The sequence below is a fragment of the Ptychodera flava genome, chromosome 21, assembly GCF_041260155.1.
Source record: "Ptychodera flava strain L36383 chromosome 21, AS_Pfla_20210202, whole genome shotgun sequence".
Taxonomy (NCBI): domain Eukaryota; kingdom Metazoa; phylum Hemichordata; class Enteropneusta; family Ptychoderidae; genus Ptychodera; species Ptychodera flava.
In genome coordinates this window covers 34,556,191-34,575,547 of record NC_091948.1, presented here as the reverse complement: position 1 = coordinate 34,575,547, position 19,357 = coordinate 34,556,191, and the positions used below count along the sequence as shown (strand labels likewise).

Genomic DNA, 19,357 nt, shown 5'->3' with positions numbered 1-19,357 from the left:
ACGGAAAATCGACCTATTTGATAAGCTCCGCGTCGCTGACAGCGGAGCTAAAAAGACAGTAGGTGATGAGAAGAAACTGTATAGCTGTAAGTCTGATGATTGTGTCTGCCGTGTGTGAAAGATGTACATGCAATAGCATTGATAACACTGACAGCGTATCACATATTCCTTATGAAGAAATAATCAGTAAATTTCCTATAATCACTAACAAAATACAATTTTGTGTCATATCAATGCATAATTCAACATATTATTTGTGCATTACTTGGTTATTTAATTTCTGTTTGATTTCATAATCAGTTCTCTGTCATTTTTCGCACTTTGATGGTATTTTGTTATTGTACCATACCACTTTACAAATAGATATTATTGCATTATTTTATAAGTCTATCATCATTTTTGTCATTCCACAGTTTTTGACCATATTTTCAGAATTATTGTACTATACTAGGCCCTAGGCACAACTATAGCATAAGTTATCATGTGGAAAAATTCCTTTATCAAATACAAGCATTCCAGAATGAGAGCAGAGAAAGTTGAAAAGCATGGAAATGTTGATCTCTGCTCCTTAAAGGTATACTATCACCTGTTCCAATTTTGCCACAGCTACCATGGAAAGAGAAAATCTAACCAATCACAGATTTTAAGCGAGTGGCCGCTTTTTAAAAACAGCGCCCTCACATGGGCATTTTGAATACCAAGGAATGTCCCTTTGACCATGTATGGGCATATTTAGGTTACAGGTGACTGTATACCTTTAAAATGCACAGCAAATATCCTTGTTATGTGTGGAAAAGTGAGACAATAAATGTGTTATATATGAAGGACAATTTTGATCTTGAATTTTGTATATTTAATGCCAAGATTGGCCCAAAACATCACATAAACAACATGGTCTGCTGTCTACACTTTGAAATAAATAGGTGTCTATCATGTTCTGCTATGCTGTATACTGCCACCTGTGGTGCTGTCTTTGCTGTTGCTACACTCAACAGCACAAATTATTCAAATAAGAGATCTGTAGTTTCATCATTCTGTAGACTGAGGCTTTTGCCTGCAGTGTAAAGTTTTAGTACAGATAACACATTAAATATCCCTACAAAGTTATTTCAATTGATATAAAAATGAGCCTAGACATTTTATTGTTACAACTTCAACATCGACAATTTAGAAAACCATGTTTTGCTCACCTTGTAAATACATACAGGAACAATAATGGTATACAAGACATGCATATAGTCTGCAAGAACGACACTATCAACGTATAAAATCTGACCAGGGATAAAAACCTGGAAGAGAAGAGGATTTTACATGTATGAACAATAACTCTGCTGACTAAAAAGAATGATTATGCAAGGTGGGAAAATGTTCAAATGTGTTGTCAGATGAACTTGTGTTGTTGCTGAATCCCATACAAAGAACAAAAAATATTATTCTTGGCAAGTTATTACATTTTTCAAAGAGAGAGTTATACATATGGCAGTTTCAGCAGTTCTGTAAGTGTTCAATCCTTATTCAGTGGCAATGCAAAGATGTACAACCTTCAAATTCCCTAAAACATCCTTCCAATGCAGGACACGATAGGATCATCTCAGTTAATACAGGATACAATAGGATCATCTCAGTAAATACAGGGCATGATAGGATCATCTCAGTAAATACAGGACATGATAGGATCATCTCAGTAACTACAGGACATGATAGGATCATCTCAGTAACTACAGGACATGATAGGATCATCTCAGTAAATACAGGACATGATAGGATCATCTCAGTAACTACAGGACATGATAGGATGACCTCAGTAACTACAGGACATGATAGGATCATCTCAGTAACTACAGGACCATCTCAGTGAATACAGGACATGATAGGATCATCTCAGTAACTACAGGACATGATAGGATGACGTAAGTAAATACAGGACATGATAGGATCGTCTCAGTGCCTGGACAAAAAATCACAGCTGATTGAGCTGATTCCAAAAGTGCACCTGTTTTGGATAGAACAACATCTCTGCTTTTACCAATAGACGCCTTTAAGCAAAATCTGTACGCATAAAGGAACGGTAGTGTCACAAAATTTTGAACTACTGGATAATTGCGGCATGTGACGTCAACAAAGTATCATACTCTACATTTCAACTGAAAGAGAACAAGACTGGGGTCAAGTGCCGTGTGCAAGAAAAATGGGTAGCTAGATAGCGGGTACTAAGATGTCTACCTCAGCAAGATGGGTAGCTAGATAGCGGGTACTAAGATGTCTACCTCAGCAAGATGGGTAGCTAGATAGTGGGTACTAAGATGTCTATGTCAGCAATGCAAAGTGACTTCGGGACAGGTTTGTTCTGCAGGTGGCCTAGCTCCGTGGACTTACAAACTAGATTTGTTTAACATACGATTCCTTATTTGATTGCTATTCAAGCAAATGTTGGTACAGTTTGTCAGGGAAAACATCTTTCTTGATGAAGTTAAAAGTTTACAAACTCTTAGACCAGAACAGGTTGTAAACTTGCCAATAGTAGCTACCTGAGGTCCTTGCAAACATCTACTAAACTGTGATACCAAATATTTGACAGAGACAAATGCACTGTAAACTTGATCTTCAGTATGAGATAAAACATGATGAGATTTTGGCATTTGCATGTAGATCATGGAATTTATTGACTGTTTCTGAAAGCATGACCAGTGCCAACATTACGGAATACACAATAACAGAAGTACATGAGGACATGGAATGACATATTAAATGAAATGGTACTTTAGGGAAGAAGTTTGTAAATAATCAAAATAAGTAAATTAGCCAATTGTGAAAGTCTTACACTATACATGTTGTATTAAGTGCCCTTAAAGCCCAAATAGCTGTGAATGTGTAATGAACTAATCTCAAAATATCCTGAGTTTTCTAAGAGTTTTCCTTGAATAAAACCCATTAAAGACTGAAAAAGAGTGTAACACTGTCTTAAATGTCGAAAGTGGCATGTAAATTTAAATGTTGTTGCAGCATTTATTTATTGATTATTCAGCCTGTTAAAACATGTAGGCATGGGCAAAGTCAGCGAGCAGTGATACTTCTATACGGTTCCTTTAGCACATTTACATGAACTAGCTTTGGTTTGAAAATAAAATCATGAAAATAATGCATAAAATTTGCAGCTATTGGGGCTTTAATGGAAGAGGATTAGCAGATAAAAGCAGTGATGTTGTCACAGTTACTAAATATGTCATCACTGCGGTAACAATGAAGAGAACATGCAATATCATGGTGAGACTGGTTTGACTAACAACTGCAAAGTTTAACCAAATATTATGCTTTTCAATGTTTATTCATCATACTAACTGAAGCAATGGAATCAATGTCCCAACTGACTGTCTAATAACATACCCAAACTGATCTGAATAAATAAAGTATTTTACATGTACAGTTTATACAAAATGAAAAATAATTCACTTGTATATTATTTATGACTTTGTTTTCAAGCTGAATGAAAGGTACTGGTTGAAGTTATACACATTAATCTCTGAGGTAATGTTTTTCTGATGAATTGAAACTTTTCTGACTAACCACATGCATTTCTATTCTAAGTGGTTTACTTCATGAATTCAACTGAAAGCTGCAGGTTGTTTGGGTGTTAAAGGTGACTTCTGATCTTACCCACATATGAAGTTGTAAGGTGTAATCTCAATTCTCCCATCAACAGTTGACAATACCTGAGCCACACCACTGGGGAAGTATAATGCTCAGCCCATCAAAGAAATAGGCAGAACAACTTTTATATGAACATTGGTTATACTGATTTGAAGTAATTTGAAAATGAGAAAACCTAGAAACCTACAAATCAATTTTCAAAATCAAAGCAATCTCATTGGTGGTATATTGGAGATAATCTTTTACCAAAACTGAGAAAATAGCCAAAATGTGCACATTTTGTATCATCCTGGAAGACTTGTAAACCAAATGTGAAACTTTTCTGATGGGTGATTTTTGAGAAGAAGTACAATGTTTACAGATGATGCTGGAAGACACCAGACATTCATATTACAATCTGATCATTTTTGTGTTGCAGACAGCAAAGCAGAAGGTCTATAAGCAGTGTGCAGTTAGCATTTTGCTCTCCATACTTTATATGTTGCACAGACAAACTAAGTAAACTGGGGAATGTCATTATGTCATTAGGCATTTCTAAAGTGATCCAAAGATTATGATGATATTATAATTCCATTCACCTAATTCAATGTAATGAGTGCCAAGTCATCTGAATTTTAAATTGCCTACGCAGCAAGACCAGTGTTCTGTTTCAGGATCTTCTTGAAACCTTGGCAAATAGATGCAGTCAAAGATCTTTGCAGGGAAAAATCTACTTTTGACTTAGCCAATAGATCGGTCATGGAATACATATAACAGAGAAGCAGAAATGTACAAAAAGACAAATGACATTGTCACCATTAGGCAAGTGAAAAATTTGATAAAACAGTAATAATCATCCTATTATTATAATACTAACAACTCCCTTGGTTTTCTATTCAAAGTAATGATCTTTGTAGCATACTTTTTGTTAATATTGTAGAATACTTTTTGTCCAAAAAAATGATGATAACAAGTCATTTTCAATGACACAGTCCCTACCAAATGCAGGGCTTGACAATTTCTGTTCCAGTTCAGTCGGACAAGTGGATTTTCAATTTCACTTGTCCTCTCAAAAATTTTACTTGTCCTCCATTTGTAATAATCAAGACCAAAATACTTGCAATGAATTCCGTAGCGGCTTTCAGGCTTTCTTATTTTGGTAATTTTCGCTGATGTTGACGCCGATTTTTCTCATAAGTTTGTTTACATTGAAGTAGGGCCTCTGTACAGTCTGTGTGTTCCCGGCGTTATACGGCCTCCACCACAAGAGGCCGTATAACGCCAGGAACACACAGACCTGTACGCAGGGCTAACATTGAATTTGAAGGTACGTATCATACATCGGCTTCCCGTGTTTGGCAAGCATTAAATCCCGTCATAAAAAGATTGATCAGTTTCTGTCGCTGGTCATCGTCATTCGGTTCACGCATTGCGAGTGCATGCGATCGGATTGTTGGCAAGTGAAACGTATCGGGCTCAGCGGGACCCACAATATTTCCACAATCATTGTCCCGTCACGATCTCATCTGCAATGCACCAAACATTCCAAATGCGGTTGACTAAACTCGTGAGACCTTATCGATTCAACGCGAAACATGTCGTATCTGTCAAAAAAAAGCATTTCGCTTGGTTTGGCCATGGAGGTAGTCTCTTCCTACCTCCATGGTTTGGCAATGGTGGGGTATTTGAAACACGACGTACAGAACATTTTGGAACAGTCATATTTCAACCAAGGCCAAGGTGCTTTCCAAATTTCATTTCGGGAGATAACATCTACGGCGTTTTTCCTCATCATAACGCTTATGTTTAGATCTTTTGTCAGAAACATCGTTCTAATCATCACATCAAGTCGTTGATTCTCAGACGATCCCACTCACGCTGGCCCTCGTGTGGCGCCGTCGTAAATCATCACAATGTTGTTTCTCAGAGTTACACAATGCCCATCGTCGTAAACTACGTGCCTCTTTACGGCAACAACTTTGCTTGATTTGTGCGTAGGTCTACGTAGCAGAAATTATGCTCTGGCTCGCGAAAATGCACAATGCCTTGTTTGCATTAGTGGAAATATTACCGTAAAATACTCATATTTACAGCGATCACGCCACAAACTATCAGCCAACAATGTTAGTCTACCTCGCGAGGCCGCATAAATGATTTTGAAGTACTGCAAGGTCAATCGCCGTTAAGCACTATGGCATTGGGTTTTGCAATTTTTTACCTAATTTGTTGGGGCCGAGCAGTCAGCATACAACAAGGAAATGCTGTTTCTGCCAAATTTTAAGCGACTTTTTAATTGGACGATGAAACAATTTCATGTCGATCATCGAAAAATTGCAACATTGTGTGAGTCGGCAAGTGAATCGCAGAAGAACGTCACAATTGTATCTAAAAAAAGTCAGTGATTGTCATTTATTTTGTGTGTGAAGGACAACGCAAATCTGGCGACACGTGCACAAATCGCAACTTAGGTTCGCATTGATTGCGCCAGAAGTTGTATAAACAACTTGTCTGGCGGGCAACCAGATTTTAGTTTTGACTTGCCCGAACATAAATTTCACTAGTCCTGGGCATCGGGCGATAGGAATTGTCAAGCCCTGCCAAATGTAAATTCTTTCCATTCTTTCATGCACACTTTCCAAGTCTAGAAGTAACTAATAGGCACAAGAATGTGTACATTTCGTCTCTGGATAGAAGCACTAAATATGCTGAAACTGCTTTGTTTTCATTTGAACAGTTGAGATCAAAACATAAAAAACAGAGACAAACGGCTGTAGAGGGCGCCATCATATACAATTTTGCATGACTACTTATGTGGCAAGCTGTGGTTGACTTGAATGCATTATATTAATATGGGGCTAACACTTGACACTATGCAAAGAGACAGAATGGAAATATATACCCAAATAGTTATGAACATTTTGGGTGTAAAGAGGGGCAAGAAAAAAAATTCAATGTGAAAATTTCATAACCAGGCATGTGGATTGCTAAGACTGTTGCAATAATGAACAGAATTGGACTTGGGTTTCTTTTATTTGATCTACAGAACGGAGAAGCTTATGGTCAAAATCATTCAACATTCTAGAAATTGGAGATTTAATTGTTCATGCACTAGGAAATACCGTACTGTTCAAATCAGCTTTTTCCAGATGCTTAATATATGCAGTAGACCATGACTGATCATGTTATCATTCTACCGTATGGTCCTATGCAGTGCTGCAAACAGTGTGCCATGGATTTAGATTCAGATTCCTTTACAGATTCAGGACGATTAATTAACAAATTCCAAGAAATTCTCCTGCATATTGGATGGTAACATAAAATGATATGTCAGTCATAGTGTGTTGTCCTTGTGCCAAGTTTGAATGACATCAGTTGAGGAATGTCTGCATGATGGCTGTAGATGTGAAAAACATGGAAAGAAAATGGCTGCCTGGTGGCCAAAACCAATCAATATGCATGTGTATCCCATAGTGTATTTTCCCTGTACCAAGTTTAAAAGAAATTGGCTGGGGCATGTCCAAGATATCTGTGTGGACACATGGACGCACACACAGAACCCAATCTTCATGTGTTCCCCCTCCTCCTCCGACTTCTTCTAATAAATGTGTATTTAGTACAGGTATGTATGTATATGGTGAAATCCCTGTACCATATATATGTTCAACAAGTGAAATCTAGATAGTTTCGCCAATTAAGATGTGTGCTGAATGCATTTAAAAAAAGAGAGAACTAGGATTAGTAGACACTAATGTGAACAGAACGTATTCACTTGAGGCAGAGAATATGCTGTCTTTTTAGTGAGTGACTGAAGTAAATAAAGTACTTAACACAATGTGAGCTAAATGTACCTTACATTGAGGCTTGGGAATGAATCAAATGTACCGAGATTGGTATTTCAATTCTACTGACATTTTTGTGTAAAATAGCAATGAGGTGGGTCTTTCTGAAAGAAATCTGACCTGTAGTATGTAACAACACAATGCATAATCTACCATAGTTATAACATTAGATGGAGAACAATCACAGTACCAATCTTGCCTACTGTTTCCCTGACTGTAAACACTGATCAACAATGTTGCATATTGTGACAAAATCTTTGTAGATAATCCATAAAAATAAATGAGCTGCAGACTGGCTTGAAAGTATTCAATGCATTTAAACTGTTTATGATGTGTTTAGAAATTTTCAGTAATTCTTCATATAGTCATAATCCTACAATACATGCATAATGTGTATGGATTCTTTTAAGACAGCCTCAAACTGTTCAATACAGCTGATTGCCTGGTATCTCCAAATGACATGAGGGGACGGTATGGTTTTGATTGACAACATATGAACTTGACCTATGCATTGTACTTGTACGTTAGGGTGGAGAGACACGCGTACCATCAATAATTCTTATCATGGGATTTGTCATGCGGTCATGTGAGAATGTGGCAAAATACAACAGTCCCAGATGACTGCTGTGCTTGGCTATAAGTGAATCCACTACATACTGCACTGCATACAATAAATACCATTCTGATACAACTAGAAAAAATACACAGAGGATTTTTGAAAGTGTACTTGCCAGGGTAAAGCCAGATGTACAGTAGATAATTAAACATCTTAGTATGTACATTTTGATAAATTATCGTTCAGCCTTTTTGATTTTCTGACTTTCTGTTTTCTTTGTCTTGATGGCATCACACTAAAGTGAACAGTTACAGGTTGTCATTGTTGATGTACGCTGCAAGTACATGCACTCCTGGCTTTTCTGTTTCTAGCGACCGGAAATCAAAAACTTTTCTGGTGATGTAAACAGTCCGGGTCAGCTCCAAAATTGGAGACTCATTATGATAATGTATTCCGGCATTCAGCCAATCATCGACCAGATTACATCATTAATAAAGTACAGGTCACGCTGGGTCACAAATTACCCACCAAGTGTGATCGGCAGTTTTGGGCCGCTTATTAAGCCCCTGTCTTGTGAATTTCGACGAATTTCGACAGTCAACATACTCCACGTGTTCTGCAGAAGGTCATCTCCAACAAGGAGTCCGATTAGTGAACAAATATTCGAAATATTGACGATTCATTTCTACCCCCAGTTTATCGATTTCGCTCAAGTACCGAGAATCATTTTGTGGATGTTCGTCATCTCTATTAGAAATACTGTTATAAAGGTTATTTGTGTAGGTACGCGTATAACATTTTGCAAGAAAGAAGAGCAATGTCAGAGCTTTAAAACGATACCTGTTTTGTAGTTGTCAAACGCAGACTAAAAATGGTACGCGATTTTGAAAATGTGTGTTGACAGAATGGCCACACAACGGTTCCCCATACGGTAGAATTTGTATCGCTGCCATCTCCGATACAAATGGGGTATTCTGAACGATCTGTGTAGGTACACGATTTATATTTCGCAGGACTTCGAGTCAGAGTCTAGGAATCACAGCGATATATGGGGTTTGGTTGTCTTAGCCAGAATAAAACTGGTACGCGATTTTGAAATTGTGTTTTGACAGAGTGGTCACACAACTGTTCGACATTATGACAGAATACAGCGCGAGAGTTCGACACAGTATGGCGTACGTAACGAAGGACGCATGTGGAGGTTGCCAGGAAATACAATTTTACTGATGGCGCGCTGGCCGCTGATTGGCTTATGGGAGGGGAAAATATTATGGTATAGCGTCGCCAATTTTGGAGCTGACCCGGACTGGTAAAATAACACTTGGAAAGCACAGTATGGGAAAATAACACTTGGAAAGCACAGTATGGGAAAATAGCACAGGGAAAGCACAGTATGGGAAAATAACACAGGGAAAGCACAGTATGGAAAATAACACTTGGAAAGCACGGTATGGGAAAATAACACTTGGAAAGCACAGTATGGAAAATAACACAGGGAAAGCACAGTATGGGAAAATAAGACAGGGAAAGCACAGTATGGGAAAATAAAACAGGGAAAGCACAGTATGGAAAAATAACACTTGGAATGCACAGTATGGGAAAATAACACTTGGAAAGCACAGTATGGAAAAATAACACTTGGAAAGCACAGTATGGGAAAATAACACAGGGAAAGCACAGTATGGGAAAATAAACACTTGGAAAGCACAGTATGGGAAAATAACACTTGGAAAGCACAGTATGGAAAATAACAGGGGGAAAGCACGGTATGGGAAAATAACACTTGGAAAGCACAGTATGGGAAAATAACACTTGGAAAGCACAGTATGGGAAAATAACACAGGGAAAGCACAGTATGGGAAAATAACACAGGGAAAGCACAGTATGGGAAAATAACACTTGGAAAGCACAGTATGGGAAAATAACACTTGGAAAGCACAGTATGGGAAAATAACACGGGGAAAGCACAGTATGGGAAAATAACACTGGGAAAGCACAGTATGGGAAAATAACACAGGGAAAGCACAGTATGGGAAAATAACACATGGAAAGCACAGTATGGGAAAATAACACTTGGAAAGCACAGTATGGGAAAATAACACTTGGAAAGCACAGTATGGGAAAATAACACTTGGAAAGCACAGTATGGGAAAATAACACAGGGAAAGCACAGTATGGGAAAAACACAGGGAAAGCACAGTATGGGAAAATAACACGGGGAAAGCACGGTATGGGAAAATAACACTTGGAAAGCACAGTATGGGAAAATAACACAGGGAAAGCACAGTATGGGAAAATAACACAGGGAAAGCACAGTATGGGAAAATAACACTTGGAAAGCACAGTATGGGAAAATAACACAGGGAAAGCACAGTATGGGAAAATAACACAGGGAAAGCACAGTATGGGAAAATAACACTTGGAAAGCACAGTATGGGAAAATAACACAGGGAAAGCACAGTATGGGAAAATTATACAGGGAAAGTATGGGAAAATTATACAGGGAAAGCACAGTATGGGAAAATTATACAGGGAAAGCACAGTATGGGAAAATAACACTTGGAAAGCACAGTATGGGAAAATAACACTTGGAAAGCACAGTATGGGAAAATAACAGGGGGGAAAGCACGGTATGGGAAAATAACACTTGGAAAGCACAGTATGGGAAATAAGACAGGGAAAGCACAGTATGGGAAAATAACACAGGGAAAGCACAGTATGGGAAAATAACACAGGGAAAGCACAGTATGGGAAAATAACACAGGGAAAGCACAGTATGGGAAAATAACACAGGGAAAGCACAGTATGGGAAAATAACACAGGGAAAGCACAGTATGGGAAAATAACACAGGGAAAGCACAGTATGGGAAAATAACACAGGGAAAGCACAGTATGGGAAAATAACACTTGGAAAGCACAGTATGGGAAAATAACACAGGGAAAGCACAGTATGGGAAAATAACACTTGGAAAGCACAGTATGGAAATAATAACACAGGGAAAGCACAGTATGGGAAAATAACACTTGGAATGCACAGTATGGGAAAATAACACTTGGAAAGCACAGTATGGGAAAATAACACAGGGAAAGCACAGTATGGGAAAATAACACAGGGAAAGCACAGTATGGGAAAATAACACAGGGAAAGCACAGTATGGGAAAATAACACTTGGAAAGCACAGTATGGGAAAATAACACAGGGAAAGCACAGTATGGGAAAATAACACAGGGAAAGCACAGTATGGGAAAATAACACTTGGAAAGCACAGTATGGGAAAATAACACTTGGAAAGCACAGTATGGGAAAATAACACTTGGAAAGCACAGTATGGGAAAATAACACAGGGAAAGCACAGTATGGGAAAATAACACTTGGAAAGCACAGTATGGAAATAATAACACAGGGAAAGCACAGTATGGGAAAATAACACTTGGAATGCACAGTATGGGAAAATAACACTTGGAAAGCACAGTATGGGAAAATAACACTGGGAAAGCACAGTATGGGAAAATAACACTTGGAAAGCACAGTATGGGAAAATAACACTTGGAAAGCACAGTATGGGAAAATAACACAGGGAAAGCACAGTATGGGAAAATAACACAGGGAAAGCACAATAAGAGAATATATAGCACAGAAGGAAGGTTTGGCTTCACTTTACTTCACTATGACAAACTAAGATGAAAGTCTGACGGAAATAACCTGAATTCTTGCTGTCATTTTGTATTTAACTTTTTATGCCATAGTCTACCAATACTATGCAAAAGTCAAAAGGCTATCACAGAACAAGACACTGTGTATTTTGCTATCAGGGAAATCCTGTACTACAATGATGATTCTTAAAATTTCTAATTATGATTTACCCTAGAGGTAAACGTTGATGTGAGCATTGGTCAAAGTTGCTGAATGCACTCTATATTATAAATTTCATATTGCTAAGAAATGTCCACCTAATTGATCAAGACGAACATTTCTATTGAATACCTCATGATTGCCATAGGGATTTCTTATAGTGCTGTGATGTCGTAACTAAGATTGTCAACCAACATATTAAAATAATCTGCATTTGATAATGTACTGGTAAGGATATTGATTTATTTATTTATTTATTTTTACCTAGTATCAATCCATTTCTCTATTTGCTTATTTATTTTTCCGGCCTGTAAATCAATCAGATCATTAGCTTTTCTTGGATATCACCTGTTACGAAAACTGAGTAAGATAGTTACATGTACATACTGTACTGTCGATGGCAAGTGTTACTATCACCAATGAGGCAATATATAATATCATGTGTGACATTTGACATGACTTACCCTGATAATGTTTCTGCCAATATCTAGGATCCAAAATGATGTAATCAGTACACACCATGGAATTGTCACCAATTTACCAGCAGACTTCATAGGTTTCTTGATAGAACGTTTTCTTCTCTCCTTCAATGCAGGTTCCACTTCTGATTTGCTCTCATCACTAGAACTGGCACTCGTTCCACTTCTGTGACTGTGTGTAAAGATGTCAAAACAATTTTACATTTCTACATCAGTTATATCACTCATTGATTCTTGAATTTGCTGTAAAACAACATCTTATGACTGAATAATGACAGCGATGATTTCATTGCTATTAATTCCTCTTGCTCAACAGCATGTGATAAATGAAAACATATCTTGCCTTGTAAACATGTAGATGAACGTTATTTGTTGTTTTACAGATAGTAGTAAATATGGTGAGTTCAATTATGAGGATGATGAGGGTTCTGCTAGTTGCATCAAAGCATTTAAAAATACAATGAACAGGTGCTAAAGCCATTTACCGGACATTTTGCTCACTAATATGCTTAGCTATATTTCATAATAGAATCTATCTAAGAATCTCATCGCCTGAACTTTTTTAAAAGTACAAACTCGTTATCTCTCGTCATGTTTCAAGCGTTCACACTATAGTGTAGAATACTTGCCAAAATTTGCTAATGCTATACTAATATGAAAAGATGACAGAAGGAAATACTCTCTGTACAGGAGAATGCATGAATATTGAACATTTTGCTCACAAGTGGCAAATATAAAAATACAGGCTGTTACCAGTAGCCGGTGAGCACATTTAAGTCACTGCAAAATGTCCTGATTTTTAACTAAAAATGATTATTTTACAGCCAGTAAATTTTAGCCGACAGCTGGCTGTTTTTGCTGGCTGCTGGCTATTTTCTACATCCCCTGTGAATGCCAATACAGCCATCATAACATATTGCCTATACAGCCATCATAAGATATTGACCCAATGAGATGATGCAATGCTTGAATGTAGTGCACCTGTTTGAGAATGCTATTATGATATACTGACATGATGAGATACTGCAAAGCCAGTTTGACAATGCGAAGCTTGTCCTCAAATTCTAAAGCAGCTGTGTCTATATATTTTCTTGATTTGTCTATTTATCGGTGTTTGGTAATATCTTCACTAAAGTATGAAGGTCTGAGTACAAGTCTGGTTAAAAATTTAACATATTATAGATTCGATTCTTGAGAACATCTGAGCAGAAAACATGCTTCATCCAACACTTGTTGGTCTTGACAAATAAGGCATTGTCTTTCTGTCGCATTTACATTATTATATCCACCACTCCTATTTGTAGTATGTGTGCACTAATTGTAAGTTTACACATGGCAACCCTATGATGTGGATCTTTGTTTTAATTATAGCCTAATCGTTTTCGGTCAGAAAACCTGTTTTCAATTTTTATATGCAGTTTATTTTTATGATTTCCTCCTCTGTCATCATGTTTGTGGCAAAGCTGTAGCAGGTTTCCTAGAACTACAACTGAGACTATGCAGTGAATCAACGTTTAGCTAAGTTGCCTTTTTTACGGGTAAGCCTAATTCACGCACTGCGTGCCACGAGCCAGAAGTAGGTGCATTTTCACTCCAATTTAATTCATTGATTCATTTTCATGAATAAATCAACATGATCCCGGGCTTCAATGCCGCCTTCTAAATGCATGAACTGGGGACCAGCGAATGACCAGCGAATTCTGTGCATATGCAGAAAGGGACTCGAGAGAAATTATAGGGAGGGAGGGCCAGTATTTTTCAAAATCACACTGCACGTAAATTTGTAACATTAAAAATTGATCAATCAAAATTCTGTACATTGATTTTGTAGACCATATGTTAAGGTTGCTATTTTGCAAATATCTAGGTCCTATGGTGTCTATCGAACTGTGACTGGTATGGGCGTAAGCCTATTGACAGGTATCAATCAAAACGTTGCAAACAGGTTTATTTTGTGGACAAGTCCACCATCCTGCCAACTTGTATCAATCAAAATGTTACCAAAACACTGTATTTCGCACGCGTGCAAGTAAACCACAGTCCCACCACAACACATAGGCTGCGGACAGGCCTACCATGAACGCAATAGGCATACTCGTGTCTGGCCAGGTCAACATTGATTTTCGAAACACGGTACAGTCTTGGCCAGTCTTGGTGTCCTAATCACGGGCAAAAGACAACTCTCACTTTATACCTCCATGCGTAAACAAATGCATTTCCAGTGACACTAACCAGAGACTTTACTTTCTTGTTCAACGAATTTCAGGCTGGAACCACGGTCCCTTCACAAACGTACATGTGACCGATGGGCCCACTATCGCATAACGGAGATAAAAGCCTGTCGATTCGATGCATTTTGCAGGATCAGGACTCTGCCTCAGCCGATTTTCAGTGCAGTGGCATTCCAACGCATAGGGCGATACTACTCGTTAAGGGGCAGAAATCAGCACGTGTTGCAATAAAAAGCCGCTAAAATTAGAAATGTCATATAGACATTCCCATAGAACAAAGTGAATTTTCCCCACTCCAGACATGCCGCATATCAGATCTCGGGGGGAAAACTGTTGTTGCAATTGAAACTGGATTAAGTACACAAAGATAGAGTGCGTATCGTTAACTTCAGTTATCATGATAAATACAGGGGAATGTTGGTAACAACCCCAAGCAGTCTTCCTACATGAATGCTGCTCTCTTCCCTTTCAGTCCCTTGCACGTTCTGAAATATGATTTTTATTATCTCTGGTTTTGTGTAGCCTAGAATCCTACTCCACCTCCGACCCAGGAGGGTGGGTCGGAGGTACGGAGGCAAGCGGACGGAGTAGGATTCTAGGCTATGGTTTGTGAGGCCGGAAATATTTCTACTCTATTTTTGTCTCGAGTAGACAATTGTGTGTTCTAAATTTTAGCATGGCTGGTAAGATTAGTGCTTGTGACAGAAAATCCATGGCTATATACTGTGTGTATACTGTAACTCAAGGTTTATTTGGGTTTGACTGCAAAATCCAGATACCAAGTAGGGTGACCGGACGATTTTTAAAACTGAAATTTTTTGCGAAAATCTTGATGGCACCTGTTGAAAGTGTTGGTACAAAGTCCAAATGTGAAAAAATAATTTGGCTAATTAGCATGATCACAATTTGGCAGCCTCTGGAAAATCAAAGTTTCCAAATTCTTTCCCTGAGAATATTGTAATGAGGAATAATGAGACAATATGACCAAAAATCGGATCAAATATTGTTAAATGGCTCAAAGATGACTAACTGTACAATAATGAGTCTGGTGAAAGGTGCATTGATAGTTTCCAAATTATTTCTGTGAGAATATTGTATGGGTTGATGAGTCCCAGTGAAAGAAAATGGAAGATTGTCCTCACGCTGACCTTTGTGTTTACAGTATCATGGATACAAGCCATTGTTTCTGGTCAGAGACAGGTGCGCACCGGTGAAAAAGCACGTGTTCAAGTACGGCACTATTGCGAACTTTACTTCCTGCTTTGGAAAAACCGTGGGCGCTAATTTGCGCTGCATAGCTGAGCTATTTTAGGGCACAAAACAAGTAGAAAAATATCTAAGGTACAATTTGCCCGCATGGCCATTCCTTCCCTCCTGGAAAATGATGCCAAAAGTTATAGCCGTTTCAAAGTAAAACTTTCGTCAGCAGTTTCTCGGAAGAAAAAAGACCTTTTTAGGAAATTTTTGCACTCATCTTGACTTCCTAGTCTTCACAACATTCACTGTGAAATGCAAGTGTTTCCGTTCACGCGATCTCTCATAGTGACCATTCGCGTGCGAGTAGACGACTTCCAAGATGGCGTCCCGTCTGACGTTTGTTGACAAAATGTGTTCATAAATTTCAAGATTTTTACGTCATTACCTTGTTCATAGACATAAATGTGCACAACTGTTGCATACTTAAGGTGAATTTGTACAATTTATCACTACCTGGGTCCCCCTTTATGCCTTCGATTTCCAGCATTCACTCTCAGAAAACTTGTGTCAGCCCCATTGTAGGGAATAGGAGGGCCTCTCGTCCGGTCACCCTATACCAAGGCAAAACCTCGAGCTACTGTACTGCAGCTAAGACATGGCCCTGTGAGGTTGACCCTAGTTTCTCGGTAGAACCATGGAGATCCTTTTTTAGCTCCACTCCATGGTAGAACTAGAAATGAGAGTTGAGGTACAAAGACCGTGGTTGAGGAATCCTCTGTTACAGTAATAAGGTACTGTGCTAGCTGCAGTGACGTGGCCAGCCATTTTCGCTGACGTATTGGTCTTGAGGGGAAAACCCTTTCCCCATCTCACAGACACTTTTACTTAGTGGAAACCGCGTGTTACCTGCAGTTGGTGGTGGTGATCATGATAATGATGGCATGGCAGCCAAACTAGACTGTGGATATTACCTGCTCGTCGAGTCGAGATCTGATTTGTTGCTGTTCGGTTTCTGAAGACCACGTGTATGTTTCAATTGTTCAGTGGTTGATTGCCTAGAACTTGCTTTTGATGACATTGCTAGAATCGCTGAGAGTAAATTTGTTTGCACACTACACATGTACACTGCACAGTATCACAGCCTGGTCGTGTCGTTTACAATTCAAATTGCTTTCAGCTGGAAAGGATTCCCCAACCTCGTTTTCATGCCATGTTGTGATTGGCTTCCACGCACAGTAATCGGAGTTCATCACAAGGTACAGCGCCGCCATGCGCCAATGAAGATGGATTCTATTAAAATTTCACAATCGGCCGATTCTGAAATTGTTTTTCCCCCGTTCTTATTTTTCATGTAAAATATGATAGGTTCGATAAAAATTTACATGTATACGAGAAAGCTTTAATAATAGCTACTCGTTAATGACTCCTCTCTACGATTTGAAAAATTTCCCTTCCCCTCCCCCGGCCTTCCCCTTCCAACTATCTCCCCACGAGAGGCACGGGGGCGAAAATGATAGAGGCAGGGGACAAGAAACTATACTGTGTGTTCTGGGGCCTTGAAAATTCCAGAGAGGAGTAAGGGAGCCGTCATTATTTACGGCCTGGGGGGTCGGGGGAATTGCTTTAGAAACTCCAAATTTCGAGTAACCTCCCCCCCCCCCCTGCCAACCACGACGTGTTTGAGCACAGTCCTGCTGCGACAGGCCCTGTACAGACCCTGATTAAAGAGGTTCCATTGCTGTGACAGGGGCTGATGTACAGGTCTGTATCCACTGCTCTGATGACATGCAGTGTTCTCCGTAGGATTTTTTTACAAGATGGCGAAGATGTGGTGTGAAAGCACCACAAGCGGTCGCGGGGGGGGGGGGGGAGGTGCCGTTGGAGCTTTTGAAAAAAAAGATTAAAATGAAGTTATTTGGTGGCACTCGGGGAGTATTTTTTTCAGATTTTTTTCGTACAAAAAACTCAAAGGAACAGAAATCTGAGACAGTAGTTCACTGATTTCAATGAAGATTACATTTCTTGAAAACGAAAAAATAGCGACAGACATACATTTACTCACATTTATCATATATTATCATTTTCCTGCAATAAAAGATGGGTTTGTTGTCAAGGCATTCCACTGGTTTTAAACTTTATAGAATCAGAATTAGCTTGCTCTACACATTTCCCCCCATCGGTAACCTATACTATGTAGAATATAGAAAGCAGACGTTTCTCATGAATGATCAGGCAAGTATATCAATCTTTAATCAGGAAATACTGAAAAATGTACTCAGTACTAGCCTCTAACATAAGGCTTGCCACGTTGAATAGCTGATCATTCTCGTCTGAAGATCACAATAACGTGAAACACATAGTGTAATGAGATTTCAGTTTCTACTTGAAACCATCTGTATATATATATATATATATATATATATATATATATATATATATATATATATATATATATATATATATATATATATATATATATATATATACACAGATGGTTTCAAGTAGAAACTGAAATCTCATTACACTATTCTACATAGTATATATATATATTCTATTCTATTCTACATAGTATATATATACATATATATACATATATATATATATATATATATATATATATATATATATATATATATATATATATATATATATATATATATATATATATATATATATATATATATATATAGTATTATGTATGTGTGTGTACATTTACCGGGTATGAACATACATATCTCAAACATACATATTGCTGTTCTTTACTATTATTGTTGTATTAATTCATAACTTCACTAAATGCTTCAAAACATATCAACAAAATTGAGTAGCCCCCTTCTTCTTCTCCACTTTTGAGCAACTCCCCCCCCCCCTTGTAGCTTTCGATTTTTTGAGTGACCCCCCTCAGATTCCTCCGACCCCCTTGGCCATAAATAATGACGTCTCCCTAAGGGCTTCAAAATTTTGACCCCGTGCAAATCATACAGATATATCACACCGCAGGTGACAGAAACAGTCCTTCCATTTTCTCAGGTTATCTGACAAGAATTTCAATAAGTGACCATCATAAGCCTAACTATGGATCGCTATTATCATTGACGACAGTTTGAAATTGTGAGCACTAAGGCTGCGTTCACAAAAAACGGTTAGGGGGGCTGGAGGAATTCAGGGGGTGTTCGAAAATTTTGGGGGTAGTGGAGGGGGGGACTTGAAAATTTTGCTCTACCTGTAGGGGGGGACTTGAAAATTTTTGGGTCCCTTTTGAGTTTTACATTTTCCGATTCCAAGTTTTTGTAGGTAATTCAATGAAAAATGAATACCATTTTTATGTCATCAAAATGTTGTAATGTTAGTAATAATTTAACAAAATCTAGAACCATTTTGTCACATTTCATGACTTTTATCTCGAAAAAATCTAAACGTGTGATTTGTCGTAAAAAACAAACTTGAGCCTCGTAACAGGGCAGAAGCTGCAACTGTTAATGTTTTCTGCAATATTTCTATGGAATATAACAACTACAGTTTCTTGCTATCTCCCTACAGCATGCTCAAACACACAATATTTAGTTTGTCGACAA

The 19,357-nt window shown here is 38.2% G+C and overlaps 1 protein-coding gene across 3 annotated transcripts in view; it reads right to left on the bottom strand.

Moving 5' to 3' along the window:
* The window catches only part of LOC139122097 (ceroid-lipofuscinosis neuronal protein 6-like), a 30,852-nt gene extending 13,889 nt beyond the window's left edge, over positions 1-16,963 (bottom strand). The window contains exons 1-3 of one of the 3 annotated variants that reach the window (XM_070687482.1): positions 16,754-16,963; positions 12,340-12,526; positions 1,191-1,289 (exon numbers count right to left, since the gene is read on the bottom strand). In XM_070687482.1, coding sequence (XP_070543583.1) covers positions 1,191-1,289; positions 12,340-12,526; positions 16,754-16,902 — 435 coding nt within the window. In that variant the 5' untranslated portion in view covers positions 16,903-16,963. Of the gene's footprint in view, positions 1-1,190; positions 1,290-12,339; positions 12,527-14,586; positions 14,708-16,753 lie in introns of those variants that run through there. The other 2 variants (XM_070687484.1, XM_070687483.1) reach the window with 2 other exon arrangements.
* Between the last annotated feature and the right edge of the window lie 2,394 nt (positions 16,964-19,357).